This window comes from Papio anubis, chromosome 4 (assembly GCF_008728515.1).
Source record: "Papio anubis isolate 15944 chromosome 4, Panubis1.0, whole genome shotgun sequence".
NCBI classification, from domain to species: domain Eukaryota; kingdom Metazoa; phylum Chordata; class Mammalia; order Primates; family Cercopithecidae; genus Papio; species Papio anubis.
The window spans coordinates 167,524,171-167,541,387 of NC_044979.1; the positions used below are offsets into that span (position 1 = coordinate 167,524,171).

A 17,217-nucleotide genomic window follows, 5' to 3' on the forward strand; every position below is an offset into this window, starting at 1 on the left:
ATGTGTGTGTGTGTGTGTGTGTGTGTGTGTGTGTGTGTGTGTGTAAGAGTATTTTTATATGGTTAACATTCAAGGTGTGTCTGAGTTGGCATGCTACAATTTAAGATGCCAGAGCTGATAATAATTGACCTAGATGGTTTTGATGTCCAGATATATTCTTTTGCCCACATAAATACTTCTGCTTCTGAAATCTCAAATGATCTCATTGGTAATCTGGACTCATTGGTATTTACTGAGTACCTGGAATGTGCAAAGGTACTGGGGTACAGTGGGAAGCAGGGCAGACACGTTTCCTGCCTTCTGGGAGCTTACAGTCACAGGTGCAGACACCAGACACCTCACACTCAACATGACCCTGGGCTCATTTCTCCCTTCCACCTCCTCCCGTCCTCTCAGTGTCAATGCATGGCATCACCTAGTATCTGATTAGCAATCTTCATTCCATCTGGAACTTAGTTCCCCTTAGCTCTGTAAAGTTAACATATTCTCAGGCATGACACCAGGAATTAGGACACCAACATCTTTGGAGTCCATTATTGTGCCCATGATAATATCTACCTGCTAAATAGATTAACTCATCCTCACCTGCCAGTTTGTCATGACCCTTGGGCTCCAAACATGGAGGTCATTGGACTCATCAATTAAGTTGGCTTTCACATGTTTTTTTTTTTTTTTTAAATTGCTTCCCCAAATCTGAGGTTGCTCCCAGTGTCACCAACCTAGGGCCACATTCGTATGAAATATTTCCCTGGCCCCTCAGGCTGCGCCATCTTGAGTGATGTGCTCCTCTCTCCCCAAACCCTGGTTCTGCTTAACTTCCAGGTTCCGGTTTAGGTCTTGCTTTCTCCAGAAACTTTTCATGATCCCTTCTGTCCTCTTTGCTCTCTGTCGTCTCTGAAATTCTTCAGCTTTTATAGTCTACAGCAATTAATTGTTAATATATCATGTCTTTTAAATATTTACTTGTTGATTGAGTTTTGGCAGAAAGCTTTACGGGTTGGTTAGAAGTGACTCTAAAAACAGTTCATTGCCCGTCAGAAGCAAAATGTAATTCCATTATTTCGAATGCTTATCTGAAATGTTGTGTGGTTTTGTTTATTTCAGAGACTTGAAGATAGAGAATTTGCTACTAGATGAAGACAATAATATCAAGCTGATTGGTATGACTTTTTTTTTTTTTTAAAAGCAAAATTATCTTTTAAGTGTTGTGTTGTCAGTTCTCAACTTTGAAAAATATCCATGGTCTATCTCTAATACCCAGACAATATTCTAGATTATCTTCTTTTACCTCCAAAATTTAATAATGGTTTTGAAAATGGATCATGTGTTTCCTTGTCTTATTCAAACTATAGCTTCTCCATAAATTCAGATGGAGCTGACCTTTTGTAGAATTTATTTTTTTTTGGATTAAGCGGAAAACTTCTTAAAAATAGTGAAAGATAGTTTGGCTCAGAAATGCTTCCCATAGCTTGGTCATATCTCATTCCGCTTCTCGGTGAATGCAGGGATGCCTAAAATAAGGGGGAATGCAATTGACCTTCTCTTTTTAATATAATCTTTATTCAGGCTCGTTGGTACAATGGGAGCTGTGCAGAGAAGTCCCCACAAAGGGGTAGTTAGAAGTCTGAACCAATCAGAAGGAAGCTACAAGATGGAGCATCATAATTGGTTCATAATTCAGAGTCCATAGCAAATGCACTGCATGACTCATTTTCTAGACGAATTCAGGTGGTTCTATTGTTGTTATTGTCTCCCTCTGTGGTTGCTCTGGGCAGAATTCAGGGCATCATTTTTATATCCAGATACTAGACGGCACCATCTTTTATTCCTCTCTCTCTTTTCTTTTTCTCCCACCTGAAGTGCAAGTAATTTCTTTCACCTCAATGGCTTGAAAAGACTTTATAGGAGGGGAAAAGAAGAGGATCAATAGGACTTTGTGAATTTAACGTTTATGCCCAAGAAGGAACTTTTGTTTGACAAATGCTGAAAGTCATTACAAGATTCTCCAAAACACATCATTAAAATGACTTATTCGATATTTTGGGATTACAGTCAGCTCCCAATTCAGAACCAGTCAAGAGGCTGCACAGACTCTGGATAATTAAACACTGTTGATAGGTGTTGATGGATACACTTATTATTAGAAAGTTAACGGTGAGGAGGAAACCAATTTTTCCCCAAAAGCATTTAGGAGAATCTATTCTTAGAAGATTCTTAGATAATTCAAGGCACCAAACGCCCTGCCTGTTGATCCGATCTCAGCCTCTGCCTCCCAGGTTCAAGGATTCTTGTCTCAGCCTCCCGGCTGGGATTACAGGCGCCCACCACCACCTGGCTGAGTTTTGTATTTTTAGTAGAGATGGTGTTTCACCATATTGGCTAGGCAGATCCTGACTTCAGGTGATCTGCCCGACTTGGCCTCCCAAAGTGCAGGGATTACAGGCGTGACCCACTGTGCCTGGCTGATTGTCTTTTTGTTGCATTGTTTTACTGCTTTTACGCATTTGTCTTGAGGGCCAAAATGGCGTGCCAGAAAACAAGGCACTGGTGTTGACTCCTGGATTACAGGCCACCACCACACCTGGCTGAGTTTTGTATTTTAGTAGGAGATGGTGTTTCACCATATTGGCTAGGCAACTTGACTGTGGGTGATCTGTCCCGACCAAGCCCCAAAGTGGTATGCACCACTGTGCCTGGCTGATTGTCTTTTTGTTGCATTGTTTTACTGTTGCATTTACTTGTCTTGAGGGCCAAATGCATAAGCCAGAAAACAAGGCACTGGTGTTGAAATGCTTGCAGGAAGTCTCTGGTCCTCATTTCCGAGATCTGGAGGGTTAAACAGAGGAGCCTCCTGGTGTGCGGTAAGGAATGGAGGAAAGGAGTTCTTTGTTTTAGGTTCCCTGTAACTGTTCTTTGGAAAATGCGGAGGTGACAGTGATAAAGTTGTCCTAACAGCACCAGAGACTGTAAGAGAACAGACTTTGTAACAGCAGTATTTATATGACAATAAAAGTTAGAATAGGCCAGGCGCAGTGGCTCACACCTGTAATCCCACTTTGGGAGGCCGAGGCAGGCGGAGCACGAGGTCAGGAGTTCAAGACCAGCCTGACTAACATGTGAAACCCCCGTCTCTACTAAAAATGCAAAAATTAGCCAGACGTGGTGGTGCATGCCTGTAATCCCAGCTATTCAGGTGGCTGAGACAGGAGAATCGGTTGAATCTGGGAGGCAGAGGTTGCAATGAGCCAAGATCGTGACACTGCACTCCAGCCTACGTGACAGAGCAAGGCTCTGTCGCAAAAAGACTGAGGCTGGTGAGTCATGTAAGGTGCAGACGGAGTTTCTACATCTCAGGTGGGCATTGCCCATCCCATTTCTTCCCTTCCCTCTTGCCCGTCTGTCTCCTCTGTGCTTGGTGTCTCTGCTTTCTCGTTCCGTGGTAGCCCTAGGTGACCATCGACAGAACTGTCTTGTGGAATAAGCGATGGTGAAATGCACAGACCTTTTTATTGGGTGGACGTTTGCTCAGGGGATTCTAGAAAAACCAGTCATTTCACTGCTGCAATCAGTGGATCCTTTTATAAGGGGCTCACAGATTGGTTGAATAACAGAACCTCTTAGAGGAGACCTGTCTGAGTCAAGTGAGGAAATCATACACCTAAATGAGAGCCCACCCCTTCCCCTCTTGCTGCACGTTATGGTCACTCTTTGGGCGCCAGGAACCATTTTATTCAAATCCCACAGAGTCATCGCCTCTCTGCTGGCAATGTCTGGATGGGCACTGCAAAGACATTTTAGGTCTTTGGAACAAAATCGGCCCCTTCAGAAAGCAGGATGCCCGCACCTGCTAGAAAGGAGGCAGTGACCATTGGATTTCCCTTTGTTAATGGTGCCCATTTGGTTGCCGGTTCTCTCCTGAGCGGTGGAAACTGAGGAACCCTACCTCACACCTCCCCCAAGAGAGACTTTAGACTATCCCTGAGGGCTGGTAGGAACTGCATTTGGTTAAGAAAGAACCGCATTTCCGCATTTCCGGAAGGCATGGAGGGAGAGATGAAGGCCCAGTGTCTGTGAGGTTTCTTGCCCCTGGGTTGGGCAATTTGGATCAAAGGTCTTCCAACTCCTGTCTTTTTTGTAACTTGAAAGCTCTTTGAACCTTCTTTTCTTCAAAGGCATTACCTACTTGTTTTTTTTCAAAGGTGATTATAGCTATTATGATTGCCTCTTAATAGTTTCTCTTTCTTTGAAAGAATTCGGTTTAAATAAATCTACTTAAGCCATGTTTCAAATTAACTAGAATTACCAGGAGTAAGATTTGATTTAATCAGAAGGTTTTTTTTTCCCTTTTAAAAAAAGCAGTCTGATGTTTGGTAAGTTAAATCTTAAAAGGGAAGAGGGGCAACTTAGAACTGAGTTTTGCACTTCAGTATTCCAAAGCAGGTTCACTTGGGCGTTTTGTGAGATTCATCCTGTAGCTCTCAGAAAATTGAGTGGTTGTTGGCTGATATATTTACCAAACCTAATTGAGACAGACCCATGTAACATTGCTGGGAGGTGGCCTTCTCTCAAGTTCCACAATTCCAATTATAGGCAGATGTGTACAGTTTTAATAATTACAATTATGAATGTGAAGCAAACTGATTGTTTCTCTACAAATATATTTTAAATCAAACCCTTTCGGCTAGATCAACATAAGTTGCTTAACATGCAGATTCTATCTCTTCCACCTCCCAAATGCCCTGCTAAGTTATCTTGTTGAAACTGTGCTCAAGATAAGGCTAGACTGTTCCCAAACTTGCCTGGGATGGTGGAGGGTGATCTGACCTCTTATCTCTCCCTCTGCCCTCTTTTGAGAACAAGTCCTTCTTTCTGGACCCCAGGTCTTGGAGAGGTGAGGAGGTGAACAAAACGAGGCAGCCCTTTGCTGTGAAGGGAACACTGTAGAGATTAGGAACGGAGTCTTTTGCTTTGATCTCAGAAGTTTAGAGATAACAATTTCTAGGACTCTGATGAAACTGGGCCTCCTCAACTGTTATTGTCTTTATTTGATGGTGCTGTCTGTCACAGTGGGTGCTCCTCACAGGTTTGTGTGTTCATTAACATTCTTTTAGGTTCATTTTCAAACTGAAAGCAGTCAAACAACCCTCCAATTTAAAGCACAATATTATTTTTCTTTTCCCTCCACCTTTCTTTTTGAGATGGAGCCTCGCTCTGTCTCCCAGGCTGGAGTGCAGTGGCGCAGTCTCGGCTCACTGCAACTTTTGCCTCCTGGGTTCAAGCAATTCTCCTGCCTCAGCCTCCCGAGTAGCTGGGACAACAGGTGTGCGCCTCCACACCTGGCTAATTTTGTATTTTTAGTAGAGACAGGGTTTCGCCATGTTGCCCAGGCTCTGTTCGAACTATAGCCTCAGGTGATCTGCCCACCTTGGCCTCCCAGAGTGATGGGATTACAGGCATGGGCCACTGCCCCAGGCAGATTTTTCTTCTTATAAAAATATTCACGCCCTTTTCTTCCCGCTTCAGTGATCCTGAGGGGTGGGGTCTGAGAACAGGGTTTCTCAGGTTCTTTTTAACTGATATCTCCTCCCAGTCTCCCACACCCATGACTCCTGAAGGACTTACCTTGGACACGGTTTTTGGGGCCTATGGAAGCTGGCTGGGTCGATGGGAAAGGTGTAGGGGGAGAGTTGGGGAGGGAAGAGTAAGGGAGTCAAGGAGGCGAAGGGGAGGGAGGTTAAGAGAGAAAAATGGAATCGTGAAAAAACAAAAGAAGAGTTCAGTGTTTGAACATGCAGCACGCCTGGTTGGTTTGTTTGCCATTCCCTCTTGTAGTTTGGGCTGAAGAGTTTGGGTGATATTTAGAGCCTTCAAGAGTTTTCTGAGCTCTGCTTAGACGGGATCCTCTTTAGAAAAGCTTAATGCAGTGACTTTGGAAAAACATTTTGGCTGTGACATCTTGAACTGCACAGACTGGACTGTATCTCTCCTCCCCTGAGATTTCCTACAACGTTCCTAATGGTCATGTGCCCTGCAGGTGGAGACACGTTTGAGTGAGGTGAAAATACATTCGTGAAACTAGACATAAATACTGCCGATTGAGAAAGTGCGAGAGTTTTGTTCAAGACTGGAAACCTGTCTCTGCCTGAGCCCTGCAGCCTGAGTCTTCTGTTTGGGGGGGATGGACCATAATATTTACACTGAAGTTCAAAGGATGAACTGTGATCTTAATTCTGAGATCAACAAAGATTAAGGAAAGATTCAGATGAGGGCATAAGAGTAACAACTCTCTAATTACCTGTCAGTTTCAGTATCTTTAAGATCAAAAGGTAAACATGGCGCAGAAGGCATAATAGACCCAAAGTCACTGATGCACTGGGCTTTCTCCCCCCTTTTCCTGGGTATCTTAATTATCCAGGAACAAAGCGGTGCCATGAGGTCGCTTAGTCTAGTTTGCATTGCCATCTTTCTTTTTTTTTTTTTTTTTTGAGACGGAGTCTCTGCCGCCCAGGCTGGAGTGCAGTGGCCGGATCTCAGCTCACTGCAAGCTCCGCCTCCCGGGTTCACACCATTCTCCTGCCTCAGCCTCCTGAGTAGCTGGGATTACAGGCGCCCGCCACCACGCCTGGCTAATTTTTTTTGTATTTTTAGTAGAGACAGGGTTTCACCGTGTTAGCCAGGATGGTCTTGATCTCCTGACCTCGCGATCTGCCCGTCTCTGCCTCCCAAAGTGCTGGGATTACAGGCGTGAGCCATCGCACCTGGCCAACATTGCCATCTTTCTGGTGCTACTTTTCCAGCCAACATTCAGGGTTGTCTAAACTGCTGGGTATATTTTCCCCCTCTTCAAGTCACTATATGTGCTGCATATCTTTGGGGCAATTTTTTTTTTTTTTTTAGACAGAGTCTCACTCTGTTGCCCAGGCTGGAGTGCAGTGGCGCAATCTCGGCTCACTGCAACCTCGCCTCCTGGGTTCACGCCATTCTCCTGCCTCAGCCTCCCGAGTAGCTGGGACTACAGGCGCCCGCCACCTCGCCCGGCTAGTTTTTTGTATTTTTTAGTAGAGACCGTGTTAGCCAGGATGATCTCGATCTCCTGACCTCGTGATCCGCCCATCTCGGCCTCCCAAAGTGCTGGGATTACAGGCTTGAGCCACCGCGCCCGGCCATCTTTGGGGAAATTTTTAAAAGACTTTTATGAAATGAAAACATTCAGCTGGAAAAGTCAACTGTAAGTGGCTGGATTGCATGTCACTGAGGGTGACACCGGCAGCCAGAGATAATCAGTCTTCCTTCATCTTTTCCCCACTTGGCGGCTTGGAAGCTAACTGCAATCCCCTCTGCCTGTTCTTTCTTCCTGCCTTCATCCTAGAAAGCGAATTCTCTCTTTTTTTCCTGGATGACTCATTTACAAGATTGGATGGAAATAGGTTTTAGTTCAGCATACTGTTTGCTCTAACTGGCTTTAACAGTGAGGCCCAATGTAAAATGCTCTCAGCTAAGCCAGGGAACCGCCACTGACATTCTTTTGCCTTGAGTCTCATATCCAGACGTTATGGTTTGCAGCTGCTATGATTTTCTTTAGGGTGCTAAATGATGTGTTAGCCTGAGAGAATGTTTCCTTTCCTGCTGCCCTTTTTATTTTTCCTTTTTTTTCTCCCTCTTCATTTCCGCAGTTTTCTAATTCGGAGCTTGTTTTGTTCACCTCTCTTTGCAGACTTTGGTTTGAGCAACTGCGCAGGGATCCTGGGTTACTCGGATCCGTTCAGCACGCAGTGTGGCAGCCCTGCCTACGCCGCACCTGAACTGCTCGCCAGGAAGAAATACGGCCCCAAAATCGATGTCTGGTCCATGTGAGTTATCAAGCTTCTGAACATCAATGTTCCTCCTGCTGTCTCCACCGTGCCTTTCTTACAACATCATGCTTGAGTATTGGATGGCAGGCACAGGTGACAGGCCCAGGAGTACGTTGTCAGGGATTCTTTGGGGCCTGGCTTTCCATCTCTGTTCCTTCTGTTTTGGTCTGCACGAACTGTCAGAATGGCCTTTACCAAAATTCAGTGCGGTGCTGAGGAGGGGAGAAAACCACGTCCTGCCCTCACAGAGCTCACATTCTGGCTTTGCGACTCATTTATGCCCCTTCCTCTGGCCCTTAGTTTCCCATCACCCTCTGTGTGAAGCTCCATCCTGCTGCCCGGCCTGTGCTCCTTGCCGGACTTGCTCGTCCATCTCTCCTGCCCCCTGCCCTGCTCACAGTTCTTCAGACACGTCGGCCTCCCTTTTGTCTCTCCCACCTCTGGGCTTGTTGTTTTTTTTGAGACAGAGTCTTGCTCTGTCGCCCAGGCTAGAGTGCAGTCGTGTGATCTCAGCTCACTGCAACCTCCCCTTCCCAGGTTCAAGTGATTCCTCTGCCTCAGCCTCCCAAGTAGCTGAGATTACAGGCATGCGCCACCATGCCCAGCTAATTTTTGTATTTTTAGCAGAGACGAAGTTTCACCATGTTGGCCAGGCTGTTCTTGAACTCCTGACCTCAGGTGATCCACCTGCCTTGGCCTCCCAAAGTGCTGGGATTACAGGCGTGAGCCACGTGCCTGGCCATGCACTTGTGATGCCTGGGATGCCCTTTCCTAGCCCTTTGGATGCCCTGCGCATTCCCGCATCCCCATCTCAAGCCAATGGCGCCACTGCCGAGATAATCTCTGAGCTCCCTGCCAGAGAGTCCCCCAGACTCTCTCCTTACCCTTTCAATTTCCTCCTCGGCACCTCTCAAAGCCTGTCCTTTTCCGGTTTTAAATCCATTCCTCCCCTGTCTCCCCAGCCAGCAAGGACTCTGCACGAGGGGAGGGAATTGGTTGGTCTGGTTCACCGTTTTGTTCCCAGGGTCTGGTAGAGGAAGGGCCACCAGGGGTAAGCACAATGAGTATTTGAAGGTGAATCTTCAGTTGCACCAAAGGTAGAGCCTGGGTCCCCCATGGTCCCAGTGAGTCACCCCCTCCACCATCCCCTGTCAGTGACGGTCCAGGGTCAGTCCAGAGTCTTGGATTCTGGGATAGGATTCAATCCTTTGCCACAGGGAAATGGGCTCTAGACAGAGTGAGGTTCTGATTAAGATACAGACGAGAAAGGCTCGTTTGCATGAAAGGTGTGTTGATCCGGAGTATTTCTGGAATTCCCCTGCCTCTCTTCATATCCACTGTAATCCCCTTGTTCAGGTTGGCAGAGAAGCTAACGCTTGCTTAGTGCTTGATGTGTGCCAGACACCATGTCACTTAGTTTCACAATGACCCAGTGCAATCGTTACTCTCTATTACCCTATTTTATGGAAGAAGAAACCCATCATAAGAGAAATAAATAAAATTGCCCAAGGTCATAGAGCTGCTAAGTGGTGGAGTGGAATTTGAACCAAGCAGTGTCCTTTCAGGGTGTCAAGATACAGCCCCAGCTCTCCAACGTGGCGTGCGTGGGGGGGCCCTTGCTTGCCCTGTGGCCTTGTTGAAGGCATGTCCCCTCCCCTTCTCTCCCCACCCATTCTCTGGCTAACCCGGCATTGTTTCCTGTTCCCTGAACATAGCCTGCGCTTGCTACATACCAGCCCTTACATGCACCGTTCCTTTGGCCTGGAACCCTCTTCTTTTCCCTCTTGAGTTGCTGGGTGCTGGTTCCTCTGGGCAGCCCTCTGTGTCTCCAGCCAGCTGGCTTTGAGGCCCTCCCATGTCCCCTCCAGCCCCCCACTCTCTGTGTTCCTGGGCCTCACCGTGAGGTCTTTGTCCACCTGCTGGAACCCTCTGGGCTGTAGCGGAGGGGCAGGGACCGCTTGGCTTGCTCCCAGAATTTCCTCAGCACCTGGTGGAACCTGGAGGAGGGGACGGAGGAAAAAAAGAAGGTGGGAAGGAGGAAAGAGGAAGGAGAAAGGAAAGGAGGAAGGGAGGGAGGAAGGAAGAGAAAAGGGAAAGAGGGACAGTGGAGGAAGGAGCAGGTGTTTCATCCAGGGAAACAGAATCTGGCAGGTCAGGGCTGAAGCTGGCCAAGAAAGCAAACAGAGGAATGTGGGTCAGTTCAAGGCTCTAGAAGCGAGAGGAGCTGAGGATGTTCCGGTTGGAGATTGAGAAGAAACAGAGACCAGAACAAGATGTGGAGAGAGAGGGAATTCCCAGAACTTTCCCAGAAGGGGCCGACTCTTCTGGAACCCTGGCTAAGAGGACCTGCTTGTCAGTGAAGAGGTGAAACAGGTCAGGAATCAGCTTCTACTCCTGAGCAGGCTGGGTGCCCTGGTTAGTCACCCATGATCCTCAGGACAGTCCTGTGAGGCACATCTCTTGCCCCCAGTTTGCACAGATAGAAGAGAGTGGTGAGTGCTGCCTAGAGGCACACGTGAGCCCGAATGTAGTGGAGCCGCATGTTGCTGAAGCCTGGGCTCCCAGTTACTTCGCAGGTGTGGTCTGGTGTGCAGGCTGCATATGGGGTGTGTGTGGTGCGCTGATGACGGGCCCAGGTGGGCTGGGGTCATGTAGAGCTAGTGGAGTGGAGCAGCAGAGGATGCCTTCTCTTCTAGGGCATTGCTAGTCATAGACTTCCCTTCTGAGAAGGCCTCTGAATCCCCCTCAACACAGCCCCTCCCAGCAGCTAATACCAGTGGATCAGAGTTGTATATGGGAGGAAATCCATTATGGATTTCTTCCAACCCTTAAGAACTCTCACAGGTGTCTGGCACAGTCTTCCCTCGATAAATATGCATTGAGTGGATAAATATGAATATGTGGGTCTATAATCACTTTCTTAACAGCTAGATAACTCATTTATGCTAAATGGGAAGCTATGAGAGGAAGAATTTGTGCGCGCGCACACACACACACACACACACACACACACACACACACACACACACACAAGCACAAAAGGCTCTGGGAGCCTGAAAGACCAAGAGGTCCCCTGTCTTAGTCTGTCTTTTGTTGCTGCAAAGCAATACCTGAGGCTGGGTCATTCATAAGGAAAAGAGATATATTTGGCTCATGGTTCTGCAGGCTGTACAAGAAGCATGGTGGCAGCATCTGCTTCTGGTGAGGCCTCAGGCCGCTTCCACTCATGGTGGAAGGTGCAGGGGACCAGTGCGTGCAGAGATCACATGATGGGAGAGGAAACAAGAGAGAGGGAGGGTGCCAGGCTCTTTGTAATGATCAGCGTGGATTGACTCATCCTGTCCGCCTAACAACCCTTCAAGGTAGTGCTGTGTTACTCCCAATTTAAAGGTGTGGAAACTGAGGCATGAAGAGCCTCAGCCACTTGCCCACATGATACACCAGCGTGTGACAGAGCCAGGATTTGACCTATGTGGTTTGCCTCTAGGCCTCTGAGTCACCACCCTCTGCTGCTTCTATTACGTTGTACTTCCCCTGGTGGAGTTTACATGCTAGAGGGACAAACAGCCGGTATTTTAAAACGCTATAAACTGAGTGTGGTAACGTCTGTGGAGGAAGTGAGAGAGATTCAGGTAAGAAGATGGAGTAGCCTCTTGAGGAGAAGACTTCAAAGCCAGATCCTAAAGATGAGAAGGAACCAGCCATGGGAAGAGGAAGGTGTCAGGGAAGAAGGCCAGGAAAGGTCAAAAGTAAACTGGTGAGAAATAAAACAGATTTTTTTGTTATGGCAGCCCTAGTACACATGGCTGCATAGCTGGGTTAAGTCAGGAAGGCATCTGTAGGCAAGTCTGATCTGTTCCTGAAAGATGAGTGGAGTTGGCCAGGTGGAGAACGGGCAGGGAAACGTTCCAGGCAGAGGGAACAGCATATGCAAAAGGCTGATAGGTGTGACACATCTCATTTCTCTTCCTCTGAATTTTGGCAAAAACATAAAACTTCAGTACCTTTTAAGAGATAATTTTCTACTGCTTTGAAGTGTTGTGTCTGAGATTCGGGTTAGGTTTCTGTTTGGTGCCCATGACTTTGCTGGCAGAAGTGGAGATGGAAAACCCAAAGTGAATTTAATGTAGAAGGCTGTTTAAAATGAGAGTGAAAATGGAACTGATTTTCTCACCGGGTTAGACACTGTTATTATAAAATGGCTTCTCTCTTTATGGCTCTGAAACAAAAACAGAATGAAGAGTTCGCTTCCAAAAGCGCAAACTCCGCTCCTGGAGGCTTTGGACCTGATGGATGGCAGGGACTTTATCCACAACTTCTGAGATGGATTTAGGAAGAAAATCAGCCTGTCACTGAAAGAAACCTTGGGAAAGAAAGCGCTTCCCTACTAATAGGGCCCCCAGGACCCTCCTCCAGTGAAGCCATAATTAACAATGGAAATGGGAAATAGTGCACTTTCTTGGGGGTTTTCCATTATTTTCAATGGTCATTATTTTCAAGACCATAAAAAATAGCTGTAAAGTAATTCACTTCTTTCCTTTACCCTTACCCCGCATATATATATATATATATAAATAAAATATATTGATGTGTGTGTCTCCAATGAACTTTGAGGTTTCAGACACAAACACCAAAAATATTCCTTCTGGAACTTTTATTACTGTGAATTGACTTTTCCTCTGAGTGACATATATGCTAATTTAAAACAACTTTAATGCAGATGTACTTTTTAATTGAAAAGAATTCAAAATTAACTTTATCTTCAGAATATAACAATGCTCACGTGCAACCTTCAGTGAATCCCTACTGGTAAGGAAAACAGAAATGGAGAGTTCTATCCTGAGAAGATTGAGAATACAACGTTTTTGGGCTAAAGCTGTCCTCTGCTCTCATGGGGGCCGCTGGGATGGATGGGTGAAGTACTTGCATGAGGGCCTGGTGCCTCCTGGAGAGTCACGCACAACACACGCAGTCCACCTTCCTAGCTCATTGAATCTGTTTTCACTTAGTGGAAAAAAAAAATCCCTGTCTCCAGTGCTGTACCTTTGGGTAGACAACTTGGCCAAGAGGCACCATGTCTCCAAATAACTCTCCTGTCTCCAAATAGAACTGGGTGTTCAGGAGGGAGAGTGAGAGAAGTTGTTCTAGGCCTCAGACTCAGTGTTTTGTAAGTACTACCAGATATCATCAGCTACTGGCAGGGGTCAAATATGGAAGGATGGTATTAGTGTTTTCTCTCTGTTGAGACCCTCTCAAAATGAAGGCTAGCAGGAGGTGGTGGGAAGAGGAAAGCTATGACTCCTTTGGGGAACCTTAGGGCTTTTGACTTTTAAGAGAGGTTTCCCTTAGCTTCTGAGATTATTCAGTTATAAAACATGAGATTTTTTTTTCCTTTGTAGCTAGCATGCATATTTAACATAGAAGAAAGGAACGAAGGAAAGGAAGAGAAACAACCATCTTGAAATCCACAAGAAAATAATTTCTTGCTAAACATAGACCATTTAATGGAACAGTGGTGAAATTTGAGATTTTCCAAATGGATGAATTGATTCCTAGTCTACTTACAAGACCTTAAATTGGAAGTTGTGTTATTAAAAGTCGATACTGAAAGATGGAAAGATATTGCTTTCAGGTGACAAGTTATTTTTAATTTTTCCAAGGCAATTCCTTTCTTGGAAAGCCACATGGAAGTAAGGTGCATCTCCCGAAGGTCCTTTTGACTGCACTCTGTGTAAACTGGGCAGTTTCTGAGATTCTTGTTCACATGCCCCTTAAAAACAAGTAACCAGACCCTCCCTCCACCTGCCGGGATGGCTCTGTCCGTTGCTTTGTCCCCTGCCTCTTGTTAAAATTGCCAGCGACTTCTCCAGGGAGCAGTGACTCCATGTCTTTCCTCTTTGGGATGGCAGGTGATGCCACAGCTTTTCCTCCAGGGAATATTTTTTTGTGTATCAGACTACATATCAGGATGGCCATTTGGCTTTTGACTTAATTCCAAAGCTTCCCTGTTTGTATTTCACAAGTAAGGGCCCTTTTCCTCTTCTTTCAGCTGCCCCCGCATTGTCTGCCGTCTTCCTCTTGTGAGATCAGAGTATTCCACGCTGCCTAGTATCTTTGGGTTTTCTTCCAGCCTGCGATAGCTCACCCTTATTTCATTCTGCTGGAAAAACCCCCGGTCATATTTGATTGTTGTCCTCTCTTGTCCCAGTCTCTCATCCCTCTCATTTGTTAAGACTGTCTTTGATTCTTGGGAATCCCATGTCTGCCACAGAGAATCCAGAAAGCCCCTGGGCCATATTTCAGAAGACCCATCAGGAAATTCTGAACATGTTTTGAAACTCCTACTAATTCTATGAGATTACAGAGGTTTATAAACTGCATTCCACATTTTTCCCTTGGTATCCTCACATACTTCTGAAATGTCAGAGGGACTAGGCTTCTCTTTATCCAGATATTAAACATGTATGGAAACTCTGGGGGAAAGGAATTAAGGTGCTCAATCTGGTTTCCCTTTTGAAATCTCCGAGCTAGGACTGTATGACTGTTCACGTAGGTTTTCTTTTCTTTTCCTTTTTTTTGAGATGGAGTTTTGCTTTTGTTGCCCAGGCAATGACGCAATCTCTGCTCACCGCAACCTCCGCCTCCTGGGTTCAAGAGATTCTCCTGCCTCAGCCTTCTGAGTAGCTGGGATTACAGGCATGCGCCACTAAACTAAACCCAACTCATTTTGTATTTTTAGTAGAGATGGGATTTCTCCATGTTGAGGCTGGTCTCCAACTCCTGACCTCTGGTGATCCACCTGCCTCAGCCTCCCAAAGTGCTGGGATTATAGGCATGAGCCACTGCGCCTGGCCAGGTTTCCATTCTTATTTGGCAACACAGTACAAATAAAATTGTAGCTTTTTCCCTCTTATTTTAAGAAAGGTTTTTTGATGAAACAATGGATCACAATTTATCAAGCTTAATTTCTTCCAACTACAGAATTCAGTTCTTTCTGTGGCTTAGTTGATGTAACCCTCATGCAGTCTGAAGGTAGGTACTGTTATTATCCACATCTTATGAACGAGAGACCCTAGGATGAGAGAGGTGGGTCCTCTTGAAGGATTTGTGACAGCTTCTTCTTCTTCTTCTTTTTTTTTTTTTTTTTCCATCGATGATAAACTCCTCCAAGAGAAATGGAATTCTGGAATCAGTTTGTAAAGTCATCAATTAAAGTTACTATAAAAAGCACTTGCTCAACCCTGGCCAGACCTGCCACCTGGATGGCCCTGGCACCATCTTGAAGACAAGCATCTGTTCATCTTATCTGTGGTCCCAGCCAGATGACGGAGAGAGGCAAAGACCAGTGTAATATGCAGTGACTTGAGGAGACTTTTGGCATCTGTTGAAGCCAGTCGGTGACAAGGAGGCAAGCAGTTTGGTGGCTCAGGGTCTCCTTCAAGAAAGAAACATTCATAAAGGCTTTACAGTTGCTCCTCTGGCCTCATAGGCTCTCCAAACCCCTTTAGTGCGGTTCCCCTCCCATTATCACGATGTCCTACCTCCTAGAGGCATCTGCACTATACGACACCCCCACCTGGGACAGGAAGCTAGGTGCGCCCTAAAGATGAAAGGGAATAGAAAAGGTCATAGAGCAGTGTTCTGCAAACTTGAGTATTATACACTGTCTTTTTAAAGGAAGAACATTCTTCATAACTGTGTGTGTTGATGTGAGTTATTTTTCTTTAAATGTTATTTATAAGTACATGAGCCCCAAATTAAACTCCTTTTATTTATGGCCCTATACAACTGAAAAAACCAAAACTCATTTACAGGTTAAATATAACCGAGAGTAAAAGAACTCCAGAATATTCAAATGAGCAACATGAATGCAATGGCTAATGTTTTGTGGAAAGGGAACGGCTGTACACAGCATGAGTGCAGTTCTCACTGCTGGGCACAGGTTCTTCGACATTGTCAGGCCCATCTTGTGATGCCTCAACTCCCCTAAAACTTTTCATTCTTCCAGGATCTTTCCAGTTTTTTGAGTACGCATCAGAAGCACCTGGAGGGCTTGCAAAAACACCGCAGAGTTTCTGATTCCAGAGATGTGCAGTGGCGCCCAGGAATGTGCATTTTCTTTGCTTTTTGTTTTTGCTTTTTTTTTTAAGAGTCGGGGTCTCGCTCTGTCACCTAAGCTGGAGTGCAGTGGCACACTTACATCTCCCTGCAGCCCCAACCTCCTGTGCTCAAGTGATCCTCCCACCTCAGCCCTACAAGTAGCTGGGACTTACAGGTGTGTGCCACCATGCCTGGCTAATTTTGGTATTTTTTGTAGAAATGGGATCTCACCATGTTGCCCAGGCTGATCTCGAACTCCTGAGCTCGAGAGAGCCGACCGCCTCAGCCTCCCAAATTGCTGGAATTACAGGTTTGAGCCATTGCGCCTGGCTGAGTGTGCATTTTCAACAAGTTCTCAGGTGGTGCTGATGCCACTGATCTGAGGACAAATGACGCACTATTCCAGTCACCAGGAGACTTTCTTTTCCACTGGTAGAAGCATAGACGCATCACTGACACATTAAGTCCAGCTCTGCTTCCTTCTCATTAGGCTATGACAACAAAAGTGATTTTTTTTTTTTTTTTTGGCAAAAATAGTTCATTGGTAAAGAAATACCAAAGCAGGCACTGAAATTGGGTGTGTGCGGTGGAGGGTGTTCTTAGTTATACGATGGTCATCCAGTGCCCCTGGTTATGCTTTGTGAAATGTTTTAGTCTGTTGCCAAGAAGAAAATAAAAATTAGAACTGCCACACCCCTGAGGATGTGTCTGTGTACCTCAGTTTGAGAAATACCGCATGAGTTAGGCATTATGAAGCACTTGCTGCAGAAAAAAATGATATTGTGTAAGTAGCAGGCTCTTCAGCTTTAGGTATGAATGTTAGGGTAGGATTAGGCACTCAGAGGTGGTGAGCAGGGACAGAATCTTTTTGTTTTTCCTTCCCCTTAACTCAGTTCACTCCAACTCTGTTGAAGTATGAGGTCTTTGCTCTGTAGCATGGAAGCATTAAAGCTCATTAACTGCATGAACCTGCCGGTGTGTATTCAGGGCAGAGGACTGGGTTGTTAAGGAGACTCCCAACCGTGTCAAATAAAGCACAGGCAAAAGGCCTGAGGTCCCGGACTGGGGAAGACGGAGAAGGGTGGGAAGATCCTGGTTCTAGTTTTCAAAGATGTGAAGTGCTGACCATGGAAGAGAAACTGGTCTTGTTCCACAACCAATGAACAGAAGATGTAGACGTCGGCTTAGTCTTGGAAAGCTTTATGTTTGCATAGAATCGCCCTGGATGGAACAGGCTGGCTCAGAAGCATTGGGAACAGCTTGT

At 45.9% G+C, this 17,217-nt stretch overlaps 1 protein-coding gene across 3 annotated transcripts in view; it reads left to right on the plus strand.

Moving 5' to 3' along the window:
* The window catches only part of HUNK (hormonally up-regulated Neu-associated kinase), a 125,444-nt gene that overhangs the window by 63,112 nt on the left and 45,115 nt on the right, over window positions 1–17,217 (plus strand). For all 3 annotated transcript variants that reach the window (XM_021935540.2, XM_021935541.2, XM_021935542.2), the window contains exons 3-4: window positions 1,105–1,160; window positions 7,715–7,850. In XM_021935540.2, the coding sequence (XP_021791232.1) occupies window positions 1,105–1,160; window positions 7,715–7,850 (192 nt within the window). The remainder of the gene's footprint in view (window positions 1–1,104; window positions 1,161–7,714; window positions 7,851–17,217) is intronic.